Genomic DNA, 24,391 nt, shown 5'->3' on the forward strand with positions numbered 1-24,391 from the left:
ATAACAAAAGGTCCACGCCCCGTTTTATTCCGCAACAGAGCAAGAGCTTGCTCGAAAGTATCTCAGAATTTGAAGATTTAATCAGAACGCCAGGGAACACAAGTCTGCAAAATCCAGGAGACAGGCAAAAAGTAGCAGACAGATTGTTCTGCTAATTATCCTTGCACCTTCCACAACAGGTTGTTGTCGTAAAAATGGACAAGACATGGCTATGACGGACTCCCTGTATCACCTCTGCTTATAAAGCCGCAATCAAATCTTGTTTGCATAAAATAAGCCTGCTTCCGAGCAGGTTTAAAGGGGCAATTGACTGGGTTTTTTGGGTATTTCACACTGTTCCTTAAGGTCTCCGAATAGGGTATGTAACATTGGTTGGGTTGAAAATGGCCCGGGTGCTGTTCTATGCCCTCTGACAGATCCTCTGAAATGTTCCCGGGAAAAAACACTAGCTTTTCTCCTTTTATGGTATGCTCATTAATATTCAGTTAAGCTGCGCGCTGATTGGTTGGTTATCAACGAGTGAAGCTGGGAGCAAAAAACGCAACAAGGCCAACAGCAGCACTCGCTGAAACACCGAAGTTGGAGACTTGAAATAAAAATGCGCAAATAAATCTATTGTGTCTACACAACACTGTTTTCAACAGATTGACTATATATCATTTGAAATGATAACATTACTTGTTTCCACTTCTGTTGTTGAAGCAAACTGGATTGACTTAGGTGGGTAGAACGTTAGGCTACAGCTTAGCAACCAAACCATATCGTGATTCTACTCGGCTTCAGTTAGCTAGCTAGGCTAGCTCTAGATATCTTGCTGTAAAATAACATGACAAAGATCTGGACAAACATGCATCGTGAATTGTAGATTTTCATTACACAGGTTATTTATTTGAATGAAACACAGTCAGGAACATGAATCAACGTTAGCCCCATTGCCAATAAACTAGGCAAAATTATCACACATTCTATGCTCTTGCATTAACTAGCAAGCTAAACTTGTTTACATGCCTACAGTCTAGGTGTTACTAGTAACAGTTACTAGCAATGCTAACGTATCCTGTATCTAAAACCTGCCTTTCTACAGTTCTTTCAAATAGATTATCTAGACAGGCGTTAGCAATAAGCCAGACTGCAGTTCGTTTTCTGGCTATTTTTCGGAAGCTTCCCTTCTAATGCCGACTACAGCTAGTCTAGCTAGAGTCATTTGATGTGTGTAGAAACGTATTTAGCATTCTACCTGGTATGCTATATACAGGAAACGTTAGCATTGCTAATAACTGTTAGCACAACATCATACTGTCCTTATAGCTTGCGGTTGCAATGAGCATACGGTTGGAACAGCACCTCTTTCCAGGTTCAGCTTCCTAGCATATCCTGCTTGAAATTGTCCAAGGTTGTCAAAACTGTCTTGGGTGAAATGTTCAGAGCAAATTAATGATTAAGTGTCGAACTTCGCCGGGATCTTCTCATAGACAACAGCAGCCATGCCTGTTGAATGTTTGGCTCCTTGGGAAGACTGTGAGTGTTAGCCTTCCCTGTACAGCCTGGAACACAGCATTTACGACCGTGGTCCATAATCAATATCCTTGTTATAATTCAAAACGTTCTTCTTTGTAATTCCTTATAAGTAGCCTACACAGAGCAGCGCGCAGCTACACTAGTATCGGAGATAGACGCTACCTCTGGCTGGTCTGGATGTAAATTCTGGGGCGTGACAAAGATACAGACCAGAGCCAATAAGAGGGCGATCACCGGTCCTACGTAGGACCGGTGGCTTTGTTGAAAAGCTAGCGTTTTACAGCCAATTTTTTTCTTTTTGAGATTTGAATAGGAAAGAGGTGTCAATGGACTTTGATATTCACGGTATGTTCAGTTTACCCTCCGCACTGTCGTTTTTCAACAATGACAAGGTAAAATCGGTTTTGCAGTCAATTGCCCCTTTAAGCTAACATACTGGTTGCTATGACAGCAAGTCCAGGATGAGCGTTGAAGAACCAAACAATCCAAGATCATGACAAATATCAATAATCAAATCCAGCTAACTGAGTTAGCGAAGTACAAAGAACGGGCCCCAGGACAGTTGTAAAATTCAGTACAATGGTTGTGGCTAGGAGAGAAAGGGGTGCAGCCTATTCTGTGTTTTAGCGTGTGTGTGTACGCATGTGAGTAGTGTGGAGACAACAGAGCCGTGTCCAGAGCAGCTGTTCCCTTTCACAGCCCCTCAGAGAGGCCCTCTACACCCTCACGCCGCTCACCTGGACTGCTCATGTGATAGACAGCAGCAAAAGGTGAGGAGGAGTAAGTATCTCTCAGCTGTAGCGCCCCCACACCACTCAGGTACTCTCTGAGTTGTTGTTTCTGATTGGCTGTATGACTTGAGACAGCTCTCAACTAGGCAGAAAAATTACCTCTGTATGCCTGCGCCTCGTCCATTATTTATACAAGTTATCTCAATGTTATCTCAACTTCTCAATGTGAAAAATACAAGGTGTTGCGTGAGAAATGGTTGAAAAGCGTGGGTCTCCTGACGGGGAGGCTTCAGGTGGTGAGAATCGGTGACCGCACCTCATCCGTACTGATCACCAACACACGCACCCCCCAGGGCTGTGTGCTCAGCCCTCTCCTGTTCTCCTTGTTCACTCACGACTGTGCGGCAACGCACAGCTCCAACCTCCTTGTTAAGTTTGCTGACGACACAACCATCGTGGGCCTCAACTCTGACAGTGACGAGTCAGCCTACAGAGAGGAGGTTGACACCCTGACATCATGGTGTCATGACAACAACCTCTCTCTCAACATCAGCAAGACCAAGGAGATGATTGTGGACTATAGGAGGCGGCAGGAGGAGGAGCATGCACCCCTACTCATCAATGGATCTGAAGGGGAGAGGTTCAGCTGCTTCAAGTTCCTCGGGGTGAACATCAGCAACGACCTCACCTGGTCTGTTCACACGGACAAGGTGGTCAAGGCGGCCCGTAAGCGCCTCTTCTTCCTGAGGAGACTGAAGAAGTTTGGTATGGACTCAGTCATCCTCACAAACTTTTCCAGATGCACTATAGAGAGCATTTTTACTGGTTGTATTACAGTGTGGTCTGGGAGCTGCACAGACAGGGACCGCAAGGCCCTTCGAAGTGTGGTCCGTTCTGCTGAGTTCATCAATTGCAGGAAGCTCCCAGCCCTACAGGACACTTACCACACACGTTGCCTCAGGAAAGCTGGCAGGATTCTAAGAGACTGTTACCACCCATCCTTCAGTCTCTTTACCCCGTTGCCTTCTGGCAGGCGCTACCGCAGCATCCGGTTGCGCACACGCAGACTGGGCAACAGTTTCTACCTAAGGGCCATCAGGCTTCTGAATGGACACTGACATGGACATTGATTCACTGCACACTAGTCACTTATACACTGTCACTTTCAGCGACTGGTTGCACTACAAGTAACATTGCACTACTGTACCTCACCATCAGGCTCCTGTATGGTCATTGACTAAGTCACTGATCTGCAATTTTTGCACTATTGTACTGTACTCCACCCAGGTTAGAATAGGATATTGAGTTGTAATAGGTTTTATGTGCATTTAGGGTTAGTATAGTGTAGGGCTGGGCGGTATGACGGTGTACACTGGGCAATGGTAGAAATGTGTCTACCGGGAGAGATTTGGCTATACCGTTTCAACCGCGGTATACTTTATACAATATTTTTGTATTACACGTGTCAATTAAATGTCTAGTTGTTGTATTGTATATGAGCCATCATATAAATTGCATTCTTGCGATATTTAGAATTGTAGTTTAATTTCTATTTGATTAGCTATTTTCGTTTGACCTGAAGCACATTTGTGTTGGTCTGACGGAATTTTCGATGTGGAGTGTATTTTGTCGAAGCGGACCACATTCATGCCGATGCTAATTACTTATATATTTGATGTCCCATTCTGCAGGTAACCAATTCGATTTGTTGTTCAAGTTTTATGTCTCACGCTGTAAAATTATTGTTGTAAAATTACACTGGTATAGTCGATTATTTATTGCTATCTGTATATTTAGAAATTTTCACTTATTTCAGCTCAGCATAGATGTTAATTATGTTCTGTGTACTTATATGTTATGTTATGCCAGGTGTAAAATCTGCATTAACGTTTACAACGTAAAGATTAAGTTGAATTGGTTATGGAACGTTGGATAGAACGGTAGACCGGTCACCGTATCAGTTCACAGCAGGCACATACAGTGTAGTATGCTAATTAGCGAGCATTTTGTAAATATATTAAAACAGGTCGCACCATAACGATTATATATTTATTAATCGCAAATATATTTTAAGCTTGCACACACACAAATTTCGGGAGCATACCTTGTGGACACTGAGGCGAGCGAAGAAGGTTGTGGCCGACTCCTCCCACCCAGTCACTCCCCTCCGGTAGAAGGCTGCGGTCCATCAGGGCCAAAACCTCACGCCACACAAACAGTTTCTTCCCTTCCGCTGTCGGCCTCCTCAACAAGGCCAAGAGTTCACACTGACTTAAATACTTTTGCACTACATCACAATTCCTGTTTTTGCACTACATCACAATTCCTGTTTTTGCACTACATCACAATTCCTGTAATATTTGTATTTTATATTGTATTTTATATTGTAAATTGGCAACTTACATTTTATTTTATGTCACTTTATATTTTATTTTATATTTAATTTAAATTGTATTCAACTTACTATTGCCAGTTTATGTACCCTTAGTATAGTTAGGCCATATATTTAAATTTAAGATTCCTATATGTTTATTGTATGCACCTTCCTGCCAAAGCAAATTCCTTGTCGGTGCAAACTTTCATGGCGAATAAATCCCTTTCTGATTCTGATACCAAAATGGTCGCAATTTCAAGCCCTGTCTACTTGGCCTTACATTAGTGGTCACCGCAATACACACCTGCAAACACCCACACTCTTTCATGGTTTTCAACACACACTCATGAACATTAAATTACACAGAAAACAGGAAGATCCTGAAATAGTTAAATGCGCTTGCCCTCTCCAAATAAGTGAGTCCACTGAAAAACTTAAGGCAAGTTCCTCTGGAGCAAAACATCTTCAGTACTGCCAGTGCAGGGTGCAGGCCTTTGCCTGTGGAAGGAGTGCTGGTTCAGATGCCAAGCCCACTTCCTAATTGATGCCAACACCTTAGAAACTAGCGCACTTCTCCACATCAGAGGCCCGGAGAAGAAAGACCTTCACACTTCGCTCCTATTCTACTATTTTTTTGTACAACCCATCTCTCCCTTCTCTGCTTCTCAGAATGACAGCATGTGGAGGAACAACAGTTTAGTGAAAAATCTTTTACAAATAAATGTTTAAACATTAAAGCCATATTTGTCTTATTAGACAAAGACTATTGTTCACAGTGCCAACAGGCCTGTGCCATCCAATTTCCATCACTGACTTTGACAAGTGGACAGGACAAAATCCACAGGTGCAATGGGAAATAAACTTAGGTACTTCGACACACACAAATCCATCACATCACGGACCAACAGATACTCATAATAATAGTTTTGATGGACTGCTTTTACCGCAATTCATTTATTCTCTTGCGCAATACTTTTACACTGCTATTTATCTGTATGTTTACATTTAGTCAGTTGTTTAACATTATCTTGTGTGTTGAAAATGTATTATTATATTCAACCAGTCTTTCAACACTTCAGGGTAACAACTACACAATGCAGTGCTCTCACATGCCCCCACTATCTTCACCTACCCTGCAAAAAAACCTATACTGTGCCTGTTATAAAACTGCAACAATTAAGAAAATCCTATGAGCCTAAATTGTATGTATTTTACCTGACTAGCAGATCCAAGCAACTTGTCAAAAGACACCTTTGGACCCGTAGTGGCTACAGTGCTATGACTTTCAGGTTCTCCAAGTTGTGAGAGAATTGTGGCATACCCAAGCAATACAACTGAGGACCTCTTTCCGGTGGTGTATCTCATAGCAACACAAAAGGTTTGTGATCCAAAACGAAAGACGCTGGCCTAGATCATTTACTGCACTCCTACAGAAATATAATGAAAGTAAGGTCAAAGACACTTCAGTGTTTCCCCTACCATTGTTTTGGAGGGGCGGCCTCCTCCCCTATAATTAGGCTATGCTGAAAAAAATCCTAGGGGAAACACTGCACTTGGACATGGTCTGAAATAAATATTTAAAATGACAGTTTCCCTTTACTAAACCTGATATTGGCTGACCCCTCTTAGCAACATTAAGCTAAGTATGTTTTGTTTATGCAACTTGAAAGCTTAGAAACAAATTTGGTTGAATTCCTTATTGCTCAGATGTTCCCTATAAAAGATCTATGGAAATCAATAGTGCTAGCTTATAATAACTGACAGTGTAACAATTCATTAGTCTCTAACCAACACTATTTAGGCCTCCTTACCGAGTGTGTCTTTGAGGTTCTTGACGATGGAGGCCTTTCTGGCGCTGTTCTTTCTCTCCACATAGTTGGAGGGCACGAAGCCAGTCTTGTTAGTGGCGTTGCGGACCCTCCACCAAGACTTGGAGTCGTCCAGGAGCCACAAGCGCTCATTCTTTTTGATGTCCAGCTCCTGATCCTGCTGGGCCATGTAGTCAAACTTGGCGATGACAATCACCTCTTCCGTCATCTTGGACTTAATATTGAAAAAGTGGAGGTTAGAGGTTAAAGGGATAAAGGGACAATTCACCCAAAATTCTAAAATACCTATTTTTCCTCTTACCGGTGGTGCTATTCATCCATATACATTCTTTTGATGTGAGTTTACATGTTTTGGAGATATTGGCCATACATATGCAGGGTTTCCCACATAAAATGTGTTAGTTAAGGTGGTAGGGTGGGGTTTGCTGTCAGATCGGGAGGGGGGGGGTAACAATGTAGTTAAGGCGGCAAGCTTGTGTTCCTTCCGCGGCCTCCTTAACTGAAAAGTGTTGCGGGAAACCCAGAGATGTTTGCCTTCTCTTGAATATTGTTTTTCAAATGTATTTGTTGGGAGCTTGGAACAGCAAAAGTGAGTGCCATCTCATTATGATACAGACAATTTTCAGACAACTCTGCAACTCACACCATAACAATCTATTCAAGGCAGGAGAGATGTAAAGTTAGGTAAAAAGCAGATTTTCCTTCTTACACATGGTGGAGACCTGGTGAACATTAACCCAATTCAAGGTTACAAAGAGATGGATTTACATTTACATTACATTTAGTTATTTAGCAGACGCTCTTATCCAGAGCGACCCAGAGTAAGTACAGGGACATTCTCCCTGAGGCAAGTAGTGAAGTGCCTTGCCCAAGGACACAACGTCATTTGGCACGATCGTAGCCTGACATTGTCATACTCATAATTCTAGTCAGAATATGAGTCTGAAACCGCTCCGTTGGGCTGTAAGTATGGGGTGTGTTTCAACCGAACCCGGAAAAAAATGCCTCTTCGCTAAATTGGATAGACCTACAACCAATCAGAGCAACGTAATGTGTTGTTTGTTTTTTTGTTTTTTATTACAAAAATGTTAACAAATACAATGACCGTTAAGTCATTACAGCAATGACCATTATATGAAAGACTTCTTCAAGATCAATTTAAAATATATACAATTACAAAAAAAAAAAAAAAAGAAAAGAAATCATATAATTCAACCAATTTGAAAAGAAAAAAATCATTATGCACAAGTTTTAGCGTTTTAACAAGGTAACTGACGTCATGTAGAAAATGAAGAAATGTAAGCACTAAAGAGGAAAATGTACATTTATGTATAAAGAATTTAGCTAATAAAATAAAAACATTCCCTATGTATTCAACATCTGAGTTGTCCATTATGCATTGTCAATACAATATCTGATTTAAACTTGGAGGTAAATAAATTTGACAAGTCAAACCCAAATTTACCAAAAGAGGGCATAAAAAAAAAAGATGATCAATAGACTCTCAGTTTCACAGAAAGAACAGTTTGGCTCATCATTGCTAAATTTCAATACATATTCATTTTTAGGGTAGATTTTGTGTACAATTCTTAAATGCACATCTTTAACTTTGTTAGGGATACAGAATTTACATGGTAATATTTTTTTTTCTCCAATTTATATTGTCTATTAATTAATTTCAAAAGAACTTCCCTCTTGGGGTGACACGTTTCTTTGAAGAGAAAATATTTCTTATCATTTTATTATTACATTTTGGATCATAAATACTCTTGTCACCGACTTTGAATGTTGGTTCAGTCTTTACAATCTCTCCAAATGTTAAATGACACATCAAATGAACAAGACCATTAGGTATTGCTTTGATCACTGAGAGAAACTCTTTGTGAATAACCGGAAAATTGTGATTCAACATTAAATCATGATAGGAGTAAATATTCCCATCTGAGTCCATCATTATTGACTATCATAAAGATACTCAATTCCTTTCTCGTGCCAATTCTCAAGGAAAATCGATTTGTTCTTAGTTATAATCAATTCATTATTCCATATCTTTAATTTGTGTGGGGGAAAGTTCTGGACAAAACAAAGTTTCCATGCCAAGAGAGTTTGTTCATGAAATTTGGACAATTTTAAAGGGAGTTTAGGGGGGTTAAAGTTGCAAGATAACAAAATATTTTGTCAACCCACCAATTTAAAAATATTAGATGGGATAAAGTACCAGATAGATTCAGGAAAGGTAACACACTGTTTAATCCATTTAATTGAAAGTGTTAAAAGTGTTATTAACATCAAAAAAGTCTAACATATCAAATCCTCCATCAGCTTTTCTACCACATAAAACCTGTTGCTTCAGATGTTGATGTTTGTTTAAAAAAAAAAGTTTAATAATAATCTGTTTATTTGTTTGCATGTGTTGTCATGGACAAATAGCGAGATAGCTGTATATATACAATTGGATATTCTGCTATAGTTAAAAGAACATTGCCAGGAAACGACAAGTCCCTTTGAAGCCAATAGTTGAATTTTACCTTCTCAAGTTCATTTCTTGCTGTACATAGATTTGTTTGCAGATATGAATGCCAAGATATTTCACAGTGTTCTTAACGGGTATATTATGTAGCGTCTCAGGGGTATTGTATTAGCAAATGATTTCACATTTAGGTATATTTAATTTTAGGCCAGAAAAGGTACATCTGAGCAGATATCAATAATTTCAAGAACCTTGCTAATTTGATCCTTGTTTTCTAAGAACGAGGTTGTATCATCATATACCATTAATCTCAGAACTATTTAGGATATTCAGAGAGAGTACTTCCACAACTATTAAGAACAGGAAAGGTGAAATACCACAACCGTGTCTCACCCCTCTATTAATAGGGAATCTCTTTGAGGTGTCAAATTGTAATAGAACAGAACTATTAATATCCTTATGTAACATTTTAACAGTTGTAATAAATCTGTCTCCAAATCCCAATAGCTCTAGGGATAAAAAAAAAAAAAATGTTCGATGGTATCAAAAGCTTTGTAAAAATCCAAAAATAGTATAATTACATCAGATCTAATGTGATGTGCATAATCTATAAGGTCTAATACCAGTCTTATATTTGAGCTTGTATGTCTATTAGGCATAAAAACTGTCTGAGTTTCATTGATAATTTCATGTAAACCAGATTTTAATCTTTTAGCATATGCTAATGAAAACATTTTGTAATCTATATTTAGTAATGTTATTGGTGTCCAGTTATCAAGGGAAAGATCATCTTTGCCTGGCTTTGAAATAAGGGTAATAAGACCTTGTTTCATTGTGGTGCATAGTTCTTCATTAATAGTGCATTCATGATATACTTTAAGTAGTGGGGTTTGGATGGTGTCCCAAAAAAAAGCATAAAACTCAACAGTCAGTCCTTCTGAGCTGGGGGACTTACCCCTTTTCATAGACTGCATTGCCTTGGAGAGTTCATCCATAGAAAGGTCTTTTTCACAATCAACTTTAAATTGACTTGAGATTACTGGAGTATGTGATTTGGTTTTATGCAAAAAGGATCTCACACTATTGTCATTATAATTTGACTGGTATTATGCTATAAAAAGAATATACATGTTCGCTAATTTGAGAGGTGTCAGTATTAATGTTATCGTTAATATTTAAGGCCGATAAAGAGTTCCTTTTTATATTTCTTTTTTCCAAACCATAAAAATAACTGGTATTTTGTTCCCCATTTCTAGCCATTTGGCTCCAGACCTTATAAAGGCACCTTTGACCAAATCTAAGTAAAGATCATCTATTTCCTTTCGGAGTTTCAGTAAGGTAGCTTCCTCATCTGAGTCAAGATTGTCTTTGGACAATCATTTGTCAAGGTTGTCTAAAATAGCATGGGATTTTTTACGATTTATTTCTTTTAGTTCTTTACCACGACGCATTGCTATTTGTCTAACCATTAATTTAAAGACCTCCCACCTTTGGGTATGACTCTTGGAGTCATCTTCAAATATAGAAGCAACATTTACAACCATTTCTATACCTTTTTTGTCAGAAAGTAACTTATTGTTGAATTTCCAGTAACCACGAATTCTCTTACAGCTGTCTGTGCTTCCTGTTAATGAAATCGTAATAAATCTATGATCTGACAAAGGTGAGTAGCCAATTGAAATATCAGATAAAAACTGAACAGCATTAGCAGATAGGAGCCAAAAATCTATCCTTGATTTATGAGTGAAAGCATTATTATTCCAAGTATATTCTTTGTTATGTGGGTGTAAGAAGCGTCAAGCATCAATAACCTGTGGGTTATCACAAAGTAGCTGATAATTCTTGGATACACTGATTCTAGGAGGAAATACATCCAGGGCATCATCAGGGGCTTCATTAAAATCTCCAGCTATCAGCACATGTGAATCTCTGTACTTGCTTTTTAAGTTGAACAAGATCCGGCTAAGTTTTCAAACATGCATGAATTTAAACACTTATTATTGTTATTATGTCCTTAAACATTGCATATAATAAATTGTGTCTTATCTATCTTTAATATCATTTTCTAAAACTGGTTGTTCCCATCCTTTATTGTGATTGGCTATATCGCGTTCCATGCTGTTGTAAAATCCAGCATAACCTTACAGGTTGTCCTCATAACATTCTTTAAAATTCCATATTACTGCGCATCGACTTTTATGCCACCGTGAAGAACGGCAAAGGTGTCCATCTGGCTGTTGCGTGGCAACGATTTATGTAGGAACTATACTTTGTAGTGGCGGAAGAATTACGGTTTATTATTAAACTATTTGGTTTCTAATTGTTTTTATTTATGAAACCATATCAAATATTTGTAGTAACAGTTTTAGAAAAGCAATAAGCCCCGCGAGTCTGTGTGGAACAAACGCTTCGCGTCGTGCCTAACAACTCCCCTTACCTGTTCTAAAATCAGTGCAAAACACGGACTCGCGGGGCTTATTGCTTAAATAATCCATCTACCTTCTCCAGAGTAAACTGTCTTTGTTATATCACCCTTAAAATTATGAAACTAAATTGCTAAATGAGTTGTGCCATGACAAAAAAACATTTTTGCATCAGTGTCACAAGAATGGGTTTCCTGCATAACATTTTTAGCTTACCTTTGTTTCGTAAAAAGAAAAAGTGCCTGCCTTTTATCAATATTCCTTAGGCCTCTAACATTAAGAGAAAAACAAACTAATTTCCCAAAATTAAGAACTGTCATCTCAGAATAAGAACACTAAATAAACACTGAATATATACCTCCAACACCTCCACACTGGTTTTTACTCGTTTAGAAAGAAACTAGTAGACCCATCGGGAACCCACACATGTAACGAGAGGTTACAGGGCTCCAGACTGCGACCAAATGGTTGCATTTTGCGACCAGTTTTTGAGACAGTGCAAGCATTCTTTACAAGTACTTGTGCATGTGCGACCAACAAATGTTGAATTCATTGGGTGTGCACCATAGACATAATAACGTTTATTATGTCTATGGTGTGCACAATGTCAGCACACGTTAGCAACGACGCATAGATACGACGTTCTAGTAAGACAGCGATATCAGCGTTCCTTCTGCATTAGTACCGTAGCTAAAATTCTAGGAAAGTTGAGGCTATTTTTCGCTAGGTACCTATAAACCTAGCTAAAAGTCTTGGAAGGTTTAGGCTATTTTTCACTAGGTTCCTACGAACATGTCTTCATCTGCCACACAAGTGTTTTCCCCTTCATTCTTTTGGACGCAGGCACACCCCACAATTTCCCCAGAAATTGTCCCATGGGCGATTCTAGGATCAGACTTTTAGGGGTGCTCAGCCCCCAATGAGAATGTGACATGAATACAGTGCCTTGCAAAAGTGCTAAATGTTAACCCCCTTGCTAATATAAATCCCTAATTTCACTGGATATCAATTAATACATTTATGTATTCTTATGCAAAATATTGAATGAAAAAAATAAGGATCTCCCTTTCTTCATGAACTACCAGCATCAAATGATAATAAACAATATATTATAACAAATATATATTATTTTTAGGGGTGCTGAGATTAAATTTAGGGGTGCTTGAGCACTCCTAAAAAGGGTCTAATATTGCCACTGAATTGTACCCTCTCTAGTAACATTAATAAATGCATTGCAGGTCAATATAAAGTGTGCCCCTAAATTTTCTGCTTACGCTCCTAAAATGTTCAGTCAGGGGCTACTGTGCTCCTAGTAAAAAAAGTTAGTCTGGAGCCCTGCGGTTATATCAACAATTTCACCAATCTGTAGATTAACAAACTGTGACTAGAACATTGATGATGTATAATTATTAGGGCTGTCAAGCAATTAAAATATTTAATCACGATTAATCGCATTATTTCATATGATTAATCGTGATTAATCGCAATTAATCGCAACATTATTAAATCTATTTAATCTGTTAAAATGTTACCCCAATAAATGATTTTTTTTTTTATTACAAGGGTGTACTTAATAACTTCAAATAGGCCTAACTGGATGATAATGTCCATATAACAAGTTCAGAAAGAACACAACTTAAATTGTGAAGGAGTTTTATTCACACACAAACTATACTGCTGTATGATAAACATCCACAAAAATTAGACTTGTTCTGGAATATATCTCACAGCCTACTATGATATCATGCTCCATAATATTCAAATCTCACTCTAACATACTTAAGCAACCACAGATTGACCTTAATATTGAACAATACACTTTCTGTTTTGTTGAACCTAGTCAGCTGCTCGCTTCTTTTGCGAGTGTTGTCTGCCATATATTACCGGAGCGAACGCTGCTGCTGCTACCGCTAACGCTGCTAACGCTGCTGCTGCTACTAGCTGTGTGCTTTGCTTACATGTGATAGTTTAGGCTAGAAATACTCCGGTGATAACCAAACTCAGCCTGACAATCAGTACACACAGCCTTAGTTTTATCAACCAAGCCGTCTCGCAACTTTTTGAAATGGAACTTCCCATCTAAAAGCCCTCTCTCGATTTCAGCTACCGTCGGCAGTCGAAGTCATGTGACGACAGGTGATTCCCAGGGTAAAAAAGAAACCTGCGTTAACGGCACTATTTGTTTTTGTCGCATTAAAGTGAGATTGCGTTAACGCGTTATTAACTTTGACACCCCTAATATTCCTTCCATTTCTGGAAATGAACGAGGGAAAACTCTTTTTAAGACCTGACTAAATGAAATTTAAGACCTTGGATGAAAATCTTTTCAAAATGTTAAGACTTTTTAAGGCCTTAAATGTAAAGATCTGAATTTTTGACTTTTTAAGACCCCGCGGGAACCCTGATTTTAGGACATCCTCAGATATCAGACTCAAGTGTCAGACTCAAACTAAACGCTGTAATTCTAGGACAAAACGCTCTCAAACCAAACGCCGTCATTCTCAGACAAAACACCTTCAAACTAAACTTTGTTCTGTTAACTGGCTCAGCAAGATACTGGCTCGTATGATATCAAGTATTTGATATTATACGAAATAGTTGTTTTCTGCAAGATAGTTCACAAAAATAAAAATAAACCCATAGTCCTTCGGTTGCCATGGATACTACAAACAAAAGCGCACAAAAATAGCACACCTACCACCGACGAAAAGCAAAGATATTTTTATAAGATAGAGACTTTAGGTTTTGATCCTTATTTACTGACAAGTGAACTGCTTAAGGCCGTTATATGCTACTCCGTACTATACGATTACGGACACATGGGAAGGGCCTACGCATAGTTGGAACGCCCTGAAACGCCCTCTCCGTCGTCTGCGGGGTCGACGGAGACCTTTCCCGTGCACCGTTTAAATTCCTGTCGATCCGTCGTGCCGTGCTGTACGCGACGGATGCCCCTTGGCCGTGATTGGTCCGCTACAACATCATTTCCAAACGACATCATTTCCGACTTTGACAGAAAGGCGTTTCCTCTAAGGTCGTCTTTTTGAAAGACGTCTGTGATGAGAACTTTTTGGAGAGAAATTTTATTGTGAGCTAGTTTATGCTCTACTCTAGCGAATTCAGAAACGTGAGTTTGTTGTCTGTGCACTGACTGCCACAGTTTAGTGACCTAGAGTAGTACATTGTAGTTTTGACTGTACATACAGTTTGTATGGATCTTTTTGTTTCCAATTATATCAGTCTTTTTGTTTATCATTTTTCACATTGGATTATACACTTGGTGGAGAAATGAATGCACAAAACCAGAGCCTTGTCTATATCGCAGGGGTGTCAAACTCATTTTCACCGAGGGCCACATCAGCATTATGGTTGCCATCAAAGGGCCAGTTGTAACTACGATGTAACGTCAGTAACGATGTAAAAACATGGTGTTTTTGTTGTAGCTTTTGTGAACATAGGGCATATTATGCTGCAATTTAAGTCCGCCTTTTAATTCTTGGACAATCTGCTGTTTTTCTTGGAGGATAAATTTGCACATTTTTGTCAGTGTTTGGTGACAAAATGCAAGCGCGCATAGCGCAAGAGCAAAACTTTTTTTGCCCTTCATCTGAACGCAGAATAGCTTTTTGAGCTTTATGTAAAATAAACATTGCCGTTTTCCAATTGGTAAAACCTTGTCTAATGAAGGTGATGTCTTCATCATTTCTGGTTTCAAATTGTCGATAAGGGAAGCAGAAACATGCTAGCTTGGCTGAGTACTCTAATCAAGTTCGAGAGCGATACCAACTTGGGTTGAATGCTCGAGGACCTTGGCTGAAAATGCACATGGGGTACGTTCGCAGAACCGGCTAACACTGATGTGCATACACTGCTTTCTAGAGGCGGGATGTCGTCACTTTGCCGTAACACAATCGAAATGCATGGTGAGAGATGTCGTTTATGGTCAATGCACGCTGTAAAGCAGCGTAGACTTATTTCAATAGCCCATAATGCTTCCGCGGGCCACATAAAATGACGTGGCGGGCCTTGAGTTTGTCTTTAATATAATATTATGTGACTGCACCTGCTGCACTCATCGTCTGACTAGTGACAGCTGGTAAGAGTGTCACACGTGTGATGAGAGGTGGGAGATAAACAACGACGATTTCTAACTTACAAAGACGCAACAAAGCAACGTGTTTTCGACAAAAAAACGCTTCTCCACCTACTGTTCTGGCGGTGAATTGTTTTCAGCACCCCCAGCCTTCGGAGAACCATAAAGGCAACAGAAATGCAAATTAATCTGTCCTATCCGGCGGCCCGCCCATCCGTAACGGAGTCGGAGTACCATACTGGCACCTTTACTCCACCAAAGTATAGAAAAACCTGCCAAATTTGACATTTGCTGACATCTAGGGAGTCAGATGGCTAAGCGGTTAGGGAATCGGACTAGTAATCTGAAGGTTGCCAGATCGATTCCCGGCCGTGGCAAATGACGTTGTGTCCTTGGGCAAGGCACTTCACCCTACTTGCCTCGGGGTGAATGTCCCTGTACTTACTGTAAGTCGCTCTGGATAAGAGCGTCTGCTAAATGACTAAATGTGATGTAAATGTAATCTATATTTACCACGTCCACAATCCCTCCATGCACGACCGGGGGAAGCCCTTAAGCCTGTAGGGCTGTTTTGGCAGCCCCTTTGTCACTGGTCACCCAGACACTCGTCTGGGACTGTTGTTGATTTGCATGAATGCTAAAATGACAATCACACCTTAATGACACCTCTGGAAAGGTGATCTCAACAGTTGAAGAGGAAGGTGGACATAGGAAGACTCTGAAATTATCATTAAAAGTTGTGTTCTTGTAAATATCGTTCTAAACAGCTTTTAATGTCATGTTTGATATGCTTTTGTTTCTTATTTTATGTATTACATTCTAGTAATAATTTTAATACTGTAACATGTACATGTACAGGGTTTACAGAGTTTGTGCCTGCAGCAGAGCAACATGTGTTTAACATATTCCCTTGTCTTGCAAGGGCACCACTTGGTCTACTGCAGCCTTGATTAATGATCCAATTTGAATTTGTATGTGTTAGACAACTTTTCAATCATGTGACCGGTGTCCCCATTTTAGTCAGGTTTGGGTGTATATAGGAAGAAGTGTTACCAATCACTTCGAGTTTTGTTTACGATGCAGCTCCGGTGCGTTAGGCGGCTAGTTTTCATTGTGAATACCTTTGTTAACCATTGCTCTGAAGGTATGTTTTGTATTTGATGATATTTCATTATCTTGTATTGATTATCTTACTGTTTTGATTCACCGACTACAAGTAGTTTACTGTAAACCCTTTAAGTTAAGGCATAAGTTAAGGCCTTAAGTTAAGGCATTTAAAGGCACCAAAACCTACCGCAACTTCCCTTACGAAAAAGAAGTACACTTCAAGTTTAATTTGTAAGTATACTAAAATATAACAAATATACTATTATCATGATACTTAAAGTATACTAGCAGTGTACTTATTTATATACTATTTTTGTACTAAGTAAACTGAATTGGCCCACTTTTTAGGTCATTTAGTACACTTTAAAGTACACTTATAGTGTATTTGAGGTTTACTTTTGAATACTGTAAAGTAGCCTGTGTAGTGCACTTTTAGTTTATCAAGTATGCTATCTAAAGTACTCCAAAGTATATCTTTGAATACTCTAAAGTAACCTGTGAAGTGCACTTTCAGTTCATGAAGTATACTTCCTAAAGTACTTCAAAGTATACCTTGGAATACTCTAAAGTAACCTGTGAAGTGCACTTTCAGTTCATGAAGTATACTTCCTTAAGTACCTCAGAGTAAACTTTGGAATACTTTCAAGTGCACTTAAAATAAATGCAAGTACTTCAATAAGTAAAATAATAAATGTCCATTTGCTTTGATTTACTAATATATTTAAATGTTTAGGGGCCCCTCAAATTCCGCCGATTTGCGTCACTTGACGAGAACGTAGGCACTGCAGATTATTAGCTGTAAGAAGCTAACTCCTGTGTATACACTCATGTAGTAAAAATCCAGCTCTTCTGATCAAACGTAACATACATTTTACTTATGGTTACAATGGTAAACCAGCACAACAATGACAATTACAACGCAACAAAACACTACATTCTAAGCAGACACATTTAAAAAACGAAATTCATGAAGTTACATATGTATTCCTAACAAATGGCAAACTTTAACACTATTTACCACCTTGCATCATGGGAATTGACCAGCCAATGAGCCACGCAATCTTAGTTTTTTCACTGCATTACAATGCATAATGCAACCCTTCTGCCTGCTTCTTTCTCAAGTAGCTTTTTTCCATAATACTCCAATTGCTAATTATTAGTATAAGAGTATAGGGATTCAGAATGTTTTGGCAGTAATTAAGGTTTAAGCTTCAGTACCAAAAAAGATTCAATGTGCAATGCATAATAGATTTTCCTACACATGAATAATTAGAATATACAAGATGGATCTACATTTTGTTTACCTGTAATGTACTTGAAAATTATTTTGACTGTTTTTGCTGTATAATAATAGAAAACGTACATCCTATTCCAGAAGACATGTATACCATTTTCTGTTTAGAAGCATACTTCTTAACAGTATATCAAAAGTGAACTTTTTTGTAAGTATACTTCTTAAAAGTATATCAAAAGTGAACTATTTTCAAAGCATACTTAAAAGTATATCAAAAGTGAACTAAAAGTGTACTATCCATATTTTAGTAGACTTATAGTATACTTTAATATACTTCTTTTTGTAAGGGAATTCTCATCAGGATGCGTTTATGATCCCAAAATGTATCATTCTGGAGATGAAGTACATTTTCTTGATCTAGGAGGGGTCAGTGGTCTGTTCATCAAGCGATATTTACAATACACGAATAGCGTTTATATCACTGAACTGAATTGCCATCAGATTCTATTGTAGGTATGTGCTAAACTTAGGTTTGGGTGTTAAAAGAAGGACACGGGCTTCCAATGCCCCGGAACCAAGACGGCACTGCACGTCTCACTTTAGGCTTGGGCGATATAGGTAAAAAATTATCGATATAGATATTTATATTTACATTCGATAACGATAATTAAATGATAGACCACAGATCTGTAGTAGTGGATAAATAAGTCTCCTCCTCAACTTTTTCCCTACACTCGGCATAAGGTTTAGGCAGAGCGGTGTGAGAGAAATGTTTGCGGCCAGGGAGCACGTAGGGGTCAAGTAACTTAAGGTTTTTAAAACCTTGCTTTTTATCAATAGCCTACTTACTTGGACCAAAACGCTGTTCCTATGTCCAGAGACGTTCTAAGAAATACGCAAAACCGTTTGCAGACCTTTCCAGAGGTCCGCAAACGATTTACGGACCAAGCAAGCGGTTGCCTTGGAGATGTTGACAACATGGTGTCTGCTCCAGATTCATCGTGTTTGATTTGGGATTTTTCTACGTGTTGTTATATTATATAAAAAAAACTAATATGGACTTTCGACAGATCTACCAACACCTTTGTAAGCAGAGATTTGTTAAAACGTTTGTTAACCTAGACCGTAGATTGAGGTCAACAAGAAGTCCACATTTGCAGTTTGACGTATTACCAGACTTGGTAGCCACCTGTTTGTTTACTACACCAATTTGCACCGAACATTGCTCTGCTCTTTGTCGGATTTCAAAAAGCCAAACAACTTCCAAATAACTGAAGAAGATGAACCCTTTTTATCAATAATTTCTTCATTGGAAGTTGCTCCCTCACCATGGCTATCGCTACCACTGTTTTCGGCAATAAGACTAATTTTCCGCGGTGAACATTAGTTACTCCACTCGAGGTGCTCAGTATATTTTAGTGAGCGTGGGCTACCATTTCTCCGCAACTTCCTGCTGCATCACAGAAATGAACTGCTGTTCCTAATTATTCTCTTTCGACATTATTGAAAATGAATTAATGTTACGATATCTTTATCGAGGGAAGCCATTACTTCGATAATTATTTTTATCGATTTATCGCCTAGCCCTATCTCACTTTATTTAACTCACTCTTGCAGACTGTCAGAACAATGACTCCCCTTGTCATAATGAAAGCTCGTTATAAAATACCTTACATAACTAACGTTACTAGTACATTTATATCAACGTTATTCTGGACAGCTATCATTAGATAGAGCTAATGCTAGCATAATGCTAGCTAGCTGTCCAGAACGTAAAGCTCAAATGTTTTATTTTGTTCTGTAGGAGTCCAGTGATCCCTCTTGATAGCAGCAATCCAGTCCAACGACACTCAAGGGTTTTTTGAAGGTACATTTATGTATCTGAGATTTGCTGTTATCACAGCCCACAGCCCAGCAGATAGACGGCATCTTGCAATTCAGTCCTTAAAATGGCGCTGCAAACACTGTGTGACGTCACATGAAACCCACCATGTCCTAAAATGAACACCTAGGTTGGGTTGCACCAACAAGGATTAACTCTTAAACAAGGCTTAAACAAGGTTTGTCATTTAATCCAGTCGCACCAAACTTTAAACCTAGTTTAACCTTAGTTTACAATTAATCCTGGGTAAATCTAACCCTTTGGCAATCTCTGTTTGATTTCCATTTAAATCTAGATTACATTTGAATCTGTTGCACCAGTCATTTTAAACCTAGTCTAAACCTGGATTAGCAGTTATATTTAATCCACCCCTGGAGGAGGTTTATCTCTGTTTTATTAACAACATTATCTTCGCTGGATGGGGTTAGAGGAAAGAGTTCCTCGCAGGAAAATTAAAGATAGGTTAAACCCAAAAGAATTTTAGACGACAGCGGTATAGATTCACAAAGGAGTCTGTCATATACCTCAATGAGAAGTTTGGACCAGCAATCAAGCAGGGAAGTGAGAGGAATTTTTCTCCAGCTCCTAGTAGCTTTGCGATTTTATGCTACATGGTGTTTTTCAGATGGTTGATGGGGATCTTTTCGGAGTTTATAAATCCACAGTCTGCAGAATTGTCAGCAGATGCTTTGTCTTCATTTCCCTCATTAATTGCTCAATGTGAGTTTTGGACATTACTCTACATACAAATTAATCATGTCAATTTTATAGTGCTGTAAAGCAAATTCCATGATTTGCTTCTCAGTACATTATACACGTGTGAACTGTAGGGCTTCAACTAACGATTATTTTGGTAATCGACTAATCTATCAACTATTTTTTCGATTAATCGACTAATCTAATGATTAAAAGAATGACAAAATGTTGAAATTTGAATTCAAATGTATTTAAGTTACAAGTTGTGTAAACATGTAAACATCATTATAAATATTCAAAATAGTAATACAAATTAGAGTGCAAAAATGCTTTTAAAAGTGAAGTGCAAACAAAGTTTTAATTAATGTTGGCTTATCATATTTTTGTATAATGCTAGAGTAGATCTCTCGTAATTGTGTTAATATGAAATTATTATTTTTCCACAATATTTAGTTTGACGTATGCTAAGTGGAAGAGGTTAACTATTCAGAACGAACGAAAAGACAGGCTACTCTGATAATTCACTGATTAACAACATTGCACGTAACATAACTGAAGTTGCGTTAGCAAGCATCCTCCATGAGACGTTCTTATAATTCACTGATTAACTACATTGCACGTAAAATAACTGAAATAGCGTTAGCAAGCATCCTCCATGAGACCTTCTGTTTTCCAACATGTAAGCGTAAATCTTACGATAAGTTAACAAGGCTTCAAATGTTCATGCATTGCCGTGGTGCTGGAATGAAATGCTAATTCCATTTAACAGATGTTGCATTGTACTTTTTTATTTGGTTTGCTGGTAAAATATTCCCAGACTTTTGAAGCTCTCGGTCTACCTTGTTTCGGCTCTCCCACACTCTGTTCCGCCATGATTCAAAAAAGTTATTCTTCTTTGCCTTGGTGTATGAACGTCTATGCCTTGGTGCGAGTGTGTTAATGTTGGAGTCCCGACCCTTAGCAAACAAGCGGTTGCGCCTTCTTTACAAAGTTAACTAGTCGCAAGTTTGCGTTAAAATGCAGTTGGGCTGTCGAGGTCAAAACACTACATGTAGCAGATGTGAATCAAATAAACGTATTTTAAATAATGTTATGTAATTGTTTTACTCTTACACTGAATGTTAGCTGCTTCAATCCAGATGAGTATTGAAAAGTATTTTCCGTGCCCCCCCCCCCCCCCCCCCCCCCCCCCCCACACTGTACGCCAGCGCATTTCAACCTCTTCATAGTGTTGCATGTTAATGTTAAGATGACCGGTTTGCTTTTGTGATAAATAACTGATGTCACACAATGATTGATGTCACACATTTATAGTCCCATTTATTTTCACAAAAACTTTGCACGCTTCATTGCGTGTCCATGGGTCCTGAGGCATAAAACTGCCAAATTTAAACTTCATACGGTGCACAATTCTCAAAACAGGCTATTGAGTTGCAGACAGACAAACACACACAGGCATTAAAGATTGAAGAAAATGAAAGGGTGTACATAAAAGGCACCTTTCTTGGTGTTTGATGTGATTGTGGTTGAAACTAAATGAAAGAAAAGTTTCCTACCTGTACTGCATCAAAGCTGAAAACGTTTAAGTTGCAATGCTCCTCTGTGGACCTAAAAAAAATACAGCAACAATACAATATTAGCGTTCTAAAGAAGTTACTCAGCTTTTACTCGTACCATTGAGAACATTTGTTTTGAGAAAGACTTAAAACAATAAGCCTAGACATTCCCAGGCTACGCCTGGTTTAGAAAAGGATGCATAATAAACTAAATATTATTAATTCAATGATCTTCTGAGGACCTGAGACTTTAATTTCTTTCTCACATCCCTCTACAGTATTAAATTCCGTAAAACCTCCCTTGTTTTTCATCAAGGGAGGTCATGGCAGATGTCCTAGGGTCAAAGAGTCACTGGCAAACACTGGTGCAGACATTACAGGGGCTGTAAATTACCATGACCAGAGGAAACACAAGCACACAAACATTCACGCACACGCATAATAACCAGGCAAAGACTACTAGACTATCTGGGTGAGGGTCCAGTCTACCAAGGAAAGGACCCAGCCATGCAAGTTTAAGAAACAGTAAAAAAAATCTTTTAATCAAAAGTTTTGCTCAACTGTTTGTGAGGCGGGTCATGAGACCGCTGTCTTCTGGCCTGAGGGCATCCCGAGGCTTACATGATGCAAAAAAACCACACACACACACACACAGCCCTCGCCATTCATCTCAACAATAAACACATTCACACTTGCGGTTGCGTGATCCCATCAGATGTAGGCTATGTTATCAGCCTGAGGGCAGTAGGACTGGGTTTAAGATAGGTCGATGGTTGTTGGTCAATGTGGTGCTTTGGCACTGTCTTGTAGTGGAGATTTTATTGTCATGTTGTGCCTGGTAAAAGTTGTTCCTCGGCACCTACCTCTGTAATACTGATCGCATTTTTACTATTTTTTTTGTCCTTGATTATCTGCTATGCTATTTGTACATCACTTTTGATAGATGGATGAATGCAACATGCCTCTTGATTCAAGTTGGCACTGGATTCCATTGAATGCAATATTGTAGTGGTAGCCTGTTTGAGACATATAAGTCATTAAAGTTCAGTTTTTATGTTGTTATGTTGTTTTATGTTGTTGTCCGAAAAACTCATGTTGTAGGCCTGTTTCACTTTGGCTTTGACTTTAAGCTAGACTTGGTGCAGCTGGTGCTGAGGTAGCCTTATAACATGATCTGAGACAAATATGTGGAGTAGAGAGACCTGAGCCATGTTTCCGTAGGGGAATGTAGGCCAAACAACCACAGCGCTGACAAAATTCCTTACTCCTCAACAAAGACATATTTTTAGATTGTAGCAGATGTTTGATAGACTGCAGAATACGTGCTGAACACTGCACTGTCAATGTGTGAATCAATGGCCACCCCCAGACTTACTTCCCATCTACTTCATTTTTGAATGATATGTGAAACCAGGTGGAGTACATCCTATCTGGTGTGTGTTTGTGCGTTCATGAATTTGGGTTGGTAAGTGTGTGTGTACTGTACTTGACTGGTTGGGAGCAGGCATGTGTCCTTGCCTGCCTCGATGCTTCCTTTGCTGGCAGCCATCTTTATTTTAATTAATGAACGGGAAGGAGAGGCGACGAAGGAAGGCCAGCATAAAGACAAAGGGCTGATTTACTCCCTGGCAGTATAGGCCTCTTGCATCCGAGACAAAGGCAGCTAGCTCTCGATATTCCCTAGGCCAGGCTGGCAGGATAGACAACAAGTGCTTGCCAAAGAGACAGAGGAGTGTATGCGTGCTCTCCTTTCTCCTTATCACTGTGACTCCACTGCTATCCTTCGTTCAATTAACTCGGTCTGAACTGTGGAACTATAAAAAGTGCAGTTTTCATAGATATTTTCTGTTCCTAGATGACAGCTTCAAACCTACTGCCCCTTCCGACAACACACACAAGTACACACAAGCACTTGAGTTTCAGAGAGCATATTAACACCCCAGTGATTTCAAACGGCGTACATATGCAGAGGGGGAGGAAGAAGAAAATAAGGAGGGATCGGAAAGTTTGATGCAAGCAGATGCCAAAAAATAGTCAATACAGGAGGTTGGACAGGTCAAACTAATCAACATGGTGATTAGCGACCCATTACTCCAAAATGCCTAAAAATTGGTATTAGGCATTTTGAAAATGAATTAATGTTACGCTGATTTATCGCCCAGCCCTATGTGTAAGGTCAATGACGTGACGCCTACATTTTCTGTCCGACTGCATTATCTCCAGTAAACATTTTCTAACACATATAACACAATTTATATTTAGTGTCTCTCTCCTTTAAGTAACCGTATTCATTTTTCAAAAATCTTATGGCATTTCTAATTTTTTTGTTACTGCAAGTGTCAAAATATCATGTGGTGTGACCGGTCAGGCATGACTGCTATTTTGAAAACTTCTGGAAATTTGCTCATAGTGTATTACAATGTATTTTCTTTCCAAAGTGTTTTGTAATCTTATATGACATTTTGTGGTGGGCCGTTA

The 24,391-nt window shown here is 38.9% G+C and overlaps 1 protein-coding gene across 2 annotated transcripts in view; it reads right to left on the reverse strand.

The window, feature by feature from the left end:
• Positions 1 to 24,391, reverse strand: part of nck1b (NCK adaptor protein 1b) — a 132,345-nt gene that overhangs the window by 71,374 nt on the left and 36,580 nt on the right. For both annotated transcript variants that reach the window (XM_047014233.1, XM_047014234.1), the window contains exons 2-3: positions 21,914 to 21,965; positions 6,435 to 6,666 (exon numbers count right to left, since the gene is read on the reverse strand). In XM_047014233.1, the coding sequence (XP_046870189.1) occupies positions 6,435 to 6,660 (226 nt within the window). In that variant the 5' untranslated portion in view covers positions 6,661 to 6,666; positions 21,914 to 21,965. The remainder of the gene's footprint in view (positions 1 to 6,434; positions 6,667 to 21,913; positions 21,966 to 24,391) is intronic.

Source organism: Hypomesus transpacificus, unplaced genomic scaffold (genome assembly GCF_021917145.1).
Source record: "Hypomesus transpacificus isolate Combined female unplaced genomic scaffold, fHypTra1 scaffold_228, whole genome shotgun sequence".
Lineage (NCBI taxonomy): Eukaryota > Metazoa > Chordata > Actinopteri > Osmeriformes > Osmeridae > Hypomesus > Hypomesus transpacificus.